The sequence below is a fragment of the Symphalangus syndactylus genome, chromosome 9 (genome assembly GCF_028878055.3).
Source record: "Symphalangus syndactylus isolate Jambi chromosome 9, NHGRI_mSymSyn1-v2.1_pri, whole genome shotgun sequence".
NCBI lineage: Eukaryota > Metazoa > Chordata > Mammalia > Primates > Hylobatidae > Symphalangus > Symphalangus syndactylus.
Window position 1 is genome coordinate 139,648,333 of NC_072431.2, and position 6,575 is coordinate 139,654,907.

General features: G+C 43.8%; 1 protein-coding gene across 3 annotated transcripts in view; it reads right to left on the bottom strand.

Annotated features, from left to right (window-relative positions):
- DOCK8 (dedicator of cytokinesis 8) overlaps positions 1-6,360 on the bottom strand; it is a 241,650-nt gene extending 235,290 nt beyond the window's left edge. The window contains exon 1 of one of the 3 annotated variants that reach the window (XM_055294375.2): positions 5,931-6,360. In XM_055294375.2, coding sequence (XP_055150350.1) covers positions 5,931-5,983 — 53 coding nt within the window. In that variant the 5' untranslated portion in view covers positions 5,984-6,360. The remainder of the gene's footprint in view (positions 1-5,930) is intronic. The other 2 variants (XM_055294377.2, XM_063609923.1) reach the window with 2 other exon arrangements.
- Positions 6,361-6,575: the final 215 nt, after the last annotated feature.

The following is a 6,575-nucleotide window of genomic DNA, read 5'->3' on the forward strand; positions in this document are numbered from 1 at the left end:
CAGAGCATGACTGTCTCAAAAAAAGAAAAAAAAAAAAAAACCAGAAAGAAATTAGACTAGCTGCTTGTGGGAACAGCAGTAGCACATTCCTGTTGCTTTAACCCTTTATCAAATAGGCCAAACATTAATAAGCACCTGCCACTGAAAAAAACTAAATGCTTTTGTTTCTTAGCTTTCTCAGCAAGAAGTCTGAGTATGGTCACATCCCTACCTTCTCATGGTCCCTTAAAGGGGACGGAAAGTTGAGGTGTTTTTAACATCATCCCATTCTATCACTACCTTTATGGGGAGTTGAGATGGGAGACTTGGTCCCCTGAGTTCTTCATCTTTCCCTGGGTAACTACATGTTACTACGTTTTCTTTCCACTGGTCTATGAAGAAGTAAACATTAGCTTCATCAATATATGTAAATGGTCGGAACTCAAAGAACTCCAAATGAAGAAAATTCACCCTGGTAGAAGGTTATTTCAGCATACATTTTGTAAGGCATCTTCAGAATAGCACTAGATGCCTAAAGCACTAACGGACCTTTTCCAAGAATCTGGAAGGAACCGATTCTAAATGTGAAAGACCAAAAATTCTGAGTCTGATTGCCCAAGCCCCTCTATTGGTCTTTGGTCTAGAACACATCAGACAAATAAAGCAATTCCTGAAAGCACACTACTTCACTCTGCCAGCCACCCCCACTACTGAGGAACAGCTCTGCTGTCACTGCAGATATATATCTATACATTTGAATACATATATTTTTATGCTTGTATTATCTTTGCAGATGAAATTAGCAAATAATTCTCAGAAAGCTCTCTGTAGTTCATTGTGCTCTGGTTGTTATGCCCAAAATTATTGGGGTTGTTCTTTTTTTTTTGAAATAGAGTCTCGCTCTGTCACTCAGGCTGGAGTGCAGTGGCGCAATCACTGCTCACAGCAGCTTCAACTTCCTGGGCTCAAGTGATCCTCCCATTTCAGCCTTCCAATTAGCTGGGACCACAGGTGCAAGCCACCACACCTGCCTAATTTGTGTATTTTTTGTAGAGACAGGGTTTTGCTATGTTGCCCAGGCTCGTCTCGAACTCCTGGGCTCAAGCCATCTACCAGCTTAGGCCTCCCAAAGTGCTAGGGTTACAGGTGTGAGCCACCATGCCCAGCCTGTAGTTGTTCTTAAATGCTATCTTTATGTAACTTTATTCTCTCTTCTTGCCACCTTGTTTTTTTCTTTCATAAAATCACTCTCTGATGATGATTATTGTGCCTAATACTTTGTTCCTTTTTTATTTTTTATTTTATTTTATTTTGAGGCAGAGTCTCACTCTGTCACCCAGGCTGGAATGCAGTGGCACATCTCAGCTCACTGCAGCCTCCACCTCCCAGGTTCAAGCAATTATCCCACCTCCGCCTCCTAAGTAGCTGGGATTATAGGTGCACGCCACCACACCTGGCTAATTTTTGTATTTTTTAGTAGAGACGGCGTTTCGCCATGTTGGCCAGGCGGTCTTGAACTCCTGACCTCAGGTGATCCTCCCGCCTTGGCTTCCCAAAATGCTGAGATTACAGGCATGAGCCACTGCACCCAGCCCTGTTTGTTCCTTTTCTGAAAGGATGAAATGAATGTATATAAACTTCTTAGCACAATATGTAGCACATACTAAATAATCAATAAATGTTGCTTATTATTATTTTAAAATAAAACTGAGATGGCAGCATGGTATAATGATTAAAAGAGAAGATTCTGGAGCCAGGCTGCCTGCATTTGAATCTCAGGTGTGAGCTTAATTAGTTGTTTGTGACTTTGGACAATTTCTGTAGCTTCTCTGCACTCAGCTTCTCCATCTGTAAAACGGAGATAGTCATCGCTCCTATTTCACAGAGGTGAATGAGTTATGATATGTAAATATTTAGAACTGTCTCTGCCACATAGAAAGCATTCTAGAAGAGTAAGCCATTATTTTTTCTTCCTTTCAATCCTGACTATCCACAAGAGGGTTAATTTTTTTCTGCATCCTACACTTTCATCCTCTTTATCCAGGGTTCTTATTTTACTTTAATATTTGATCAAATTTTACATCTATTCTGTATTTGAAAGACACTAAGATTTTGTTTAATAAATTTTCAGAGTACTAGTAATAATTTTGATAATCTACAAAGGCACTAAATTCCAGTAAGAAAACAGGCAATTAACAAGACTAGATGTTCCTACAAGTACCGTGTTATGACATTTAATGCAGCAGCACCTGAAATCCCAAACGCAAACGTTATTATGAACTGCCTAACTTAGATCTAGTCTTTCCTTGGCACGCAAGTCACCAACAATAAAATGGAAATGAAGACAAGTATATAGCACTTACAAGAAAATTAATTTCACCTTTCTACCTCAGAAACATTCAGTGATGGGTCTTTTCTCTTATATCTTCCTGAGCTGCGGGTTCTAGCGAAATGCTTAACTATAACAAGTTATACAATTACACTTGGCGCTTAAAACCAAACAAGTCCCATATGATGACTTACAACACATGAAATTTAGAATTTATAAGAGCATGAGAGGCCAGTGCCAACAGAATTTAAAGACTGTGGGCTTCTTCTCAGATTGTGAGATCGTCTGCTCACCCCTTTTGGAGACTGTTGTGGACAGAACTGAACTCTTTACAAATAATATTTTTAATATATCAGATTTGAATACTTCATTAACAGGAAGCACACTGGTTTTATCCCATAAATATTTTTAAGGGATAGTTTATACCATTCTGAGTAGTAAGGTGAAAAACATGAGCACATGCTGAATGTACTAATGGCTATATTTCAACACAGTCTTACTTTTGGAATTTGATCTATTTAAAAAAAAAATAGGTAGGCACGTAAGGGAAAACATTTCTTTTCCACCTTCAACATTGCAAAACATCACATTGTTAATGTTTATATTTTAAACACTAATCAGAAACAGAACACTCTGCCAATGCTGCTACCAAAATGATGATCTTTTAAAAATTAATTCCTCTCTTGCTTTAAGGGAAATTCTTGGGATACATGCATCAAAATAACAATAGGCCCAAGTAAGAACACAGTCTTTGGAGCAGTTTGCAATCCCAGCTCTGCCATTGCTGGTTGTATGGTCTTGAAAAAATTACATGGCCTTGTGCAGCTGTATCTCCAAGATTCCTTTTCCTCTTCTGTACAAGACTTCATGAGCTTGATAGTTTTTGTGAGAATTTAATCATAAAATCCATCAACTGTATAATATAGTGTCTGGGACACAATAAGTAAACAATAAATGGTGAAATTAAATGATATATTAATACTAGGTATGTCCTTATTAATCTGTTGCTTTGAATAATAATTTCCGCCAAGCTCCTTAGCATAACTCTCCCACACAATACACAGAGTGCTTCAAAAAGGAAAACAGAACTCTAAGAATAGGAATTTCCAATCCATTTTCTTGCCTGAGGATTATAGAACATTTTATACTTTATTTAACTTGAGGGGGCTCTTCTTGATCAGATTTCATCACATATTTTCTTCCATTGAATGTGTTTTGTGTTCTCAGTACCGGATGGAAGGCACAGGAGGGGAAACATTGGCCCCAAGAAAGCTCCCAGCCAGCCACTGGCATTTCCATACCCAACCCAAACTGATCTCTGCCTGAAGCTCTCCAACTTCAGCTTTCCTTCCTACCTTTCCATCTTAGGCTCTCAAAGTTGGTGATGATGGAGATGACGACAGCAATGAAGCTGATGGTAATGTTAACGATGGTAACTAAAAATTATTTACCATTTATTCTGAGCCAGACACTACAAGCTACATGCAATCAACATGAAAATCATTAACAAGACATTTTGCATTATTTTTTCTGTACTATCTCTAAATTCCAATGTGTATTTTACACATCTAGCACTTGGCAGTTCAGACTTTGTACCTATTATTCATTTAATCCTCCCCACAGTCATAAGAAGTAGGTACTATGATTATCGCTACTTGGCATATAAAGAAACCAAAACTTAGAGAAGTTAAGTAACATGCCCAGTGTTGCACAGTGACTTTGTAGCAGAGAGCCAATTTGCAAGCAGATCAGACACTAACCAGGGCCTTTATTCTTAACCCCCAGGTGACACTGAACCCGCAGCTGCTTGCAAGACTGCCTGTAGGATTAGTCCAAGTCTTGGCCACTCACCCCAGATCAACCCTGCCCAACCCGATAGTTTCTAACATCTTTCAGCCCAAGTCACACTTCCTGACCTAAAATTCACAAAGACAGAGGAGCAGTAGCTATGGCAAATAATACACCCATCAGTAACTTCGGTTTGATTCCCTATACTCCCTGAATGAATTGCCCCTCCTGGCATGCAACAGCTATGAACCCTAATGTAGAAAAAAATTCCCATAGGGAGATCCCTGATATACTTCATGCCTTATTTTTGCTTTTTTTTTTTTTTTGTCTGTTTTTTGAGACAGGGTTTCACTCTCTCACCCAGGCTGGAGGGCAGCGGCATGATCACAGCTGTGATCCTCCTGGGCTCAAGCGATGCTCTTGCCTCAGCCTCTTGAATAATAGCTGGGGCTACAGGTGCATGCAACCACACCTGGCTAATGTTTTAAAGTTATTTTTTGTAGCTACAGGGGTCCCACTATGTTGCCCAGGCTGGTCTCAAACTCTGGGCTCAAGTAATCCTCCCATCTGGGCCTCCCAAATTGCTGAGATTAGAGGTGTGAGCCATGGCACCCAGCCTCTTTATGCCTTTTGACTAGTACCTTTTGGCCTCCAACATTAATATGCAATATACATAAATAATTAAACTCATTTTACAGATGACGAAATAGTAAGGTAAGCAAAACAGTTTGCTGGCAGTTACATATCAAGTGGAAATAAAATCGTCAATAAAGCTCAATATGCCCTCTAGAAGACCTTACCGCCTTATTTTTCTGGGCTTTTAATTCCTTGTTCAAACCTCTTCACACACTAACAGCACAAAGATGAACCTACGGTGGAATCCGCCTTTCACAGGCTCAGCTAAATGAAGACTAACAAATCGGACAGCCCTGTGGGCAATAGAACAAGTTGATACTTCAGAATGAGTTTCCTATTATCCTTTAACTAGACAGTCTAGCTTTCGCAGGGCAAGACAAAAACGTCCCAACTACTTGTCAGCAGTTTTCAGTGGAGGAAAAACTGCAGTTAAAGCACCTTTACTGAGAACTTTGAGCAGTAAATGTGTTTACATTTAGTTTGTGCAACTTTGATTAGGAATTGGATGGTGAGCTGGGATCCCCCAGTCCTTAGTTTTTTGCTGGAATGCTGTAAATCTCAAAATGTCAGCCACAGGCCATTCCTTTTGGTTTATTTAAGTGGAGATTTTTAAAAAATCACTTTTTCCACTTCATGGCTCCTTTGGACCAGGGTATAAAAATAGCGATGCCACCAGGAGCCAAACTCTTTCTGGAATAATGAAGCAGTAGAGGACAGAGCCCTGCTCAGGACAACAGAAGTCTTGCAGCCTGCCTCAAACGCAACTCTCATTTCAGCCACTTCACTTCTTTCCCTCCGCTTAGACTTGCCTCAAAGGAAGGAGCCGTTTATGAGACGCTCCGTGGCGTGCCCAACACGGTTACCCCGGCGCCTATCACCCTCCTGCGACCCGGCCACCTGTAAGAACCTGGAGGGCGGGAGCAGGCGAGGTTGTTCGGAGAAGCGATCCCCGGTGGCTGAGGACATCCAGGAGCACCGAGATTCTCGGGGAGGACCTAGCCGGGTCCAGCGCAGGAGCCACCGCACGTCCAGCGGCTCCACCGCCGCAGCCTCGGGAACCGGGCGCCCCAGGTCTCAGGCGCGCCTCGCCGCGGACGCAAAGGGACTCGTCCGGCCTCGGCCCCCGAAGCGATGCTCCGCGCCACGCCAGTGCTGGGCTGTGCGGCCGCGACCTGCCGCGCCGCGGGGGGCGTCTTACCTGTTGATCTTGAGCGCGAACGCGCGGCGCTCTGCTCTGGGCAGAGTGGCCATGGCCCGCCGGCGGGTCGGTGGCTTCTAGGGTCGCGGGGTGCGGAAAGCGGGGGCCCGGCGCGCCGCGGAGTAGCCGCGGAGCATGCCAAGCCAAGCGCAAACCTCATCTGTCAGTCGGAGCTAGAAACTTCCGCATTTCCACCTTCTACTCTGAAATCGCCGCGGGGGAGGGCCCAAGCTCCGAGCAGCGATGGCCGGCACCGCCACCCGGCCTGGCACGCAGGCAGCGGCGGGCGAGGAGGGCGTGGACCCAGCGCGGAACTGGCCTCCGGATACTGGGGCAGACGGCGCGCTCTGCCAGGGGCCGCTGACCTCCGGCAGAAAGGAGCGCGGGCGGACGACAGGCCACCACGGAGCACAGGCCGGAAACTCCATCTGCCCGAAGCGGCGAGGCTGCCAGGGAATGTGGGCAAGTGGGGGGAGCCCCACAAAGTTGGCGAGGTCGGGAATCAACCCAGGGATTCTTAAGGCTAGGTGTTATTAAGGGTCGACACCATTCTCGAAGAAGGCAGCCAAAAAAAAAAAAAAAACAAAAACAAAAAAGTTAGTGGAATCTATCAGGATTCAAATCAACTTTTGCAAGCAATATGCC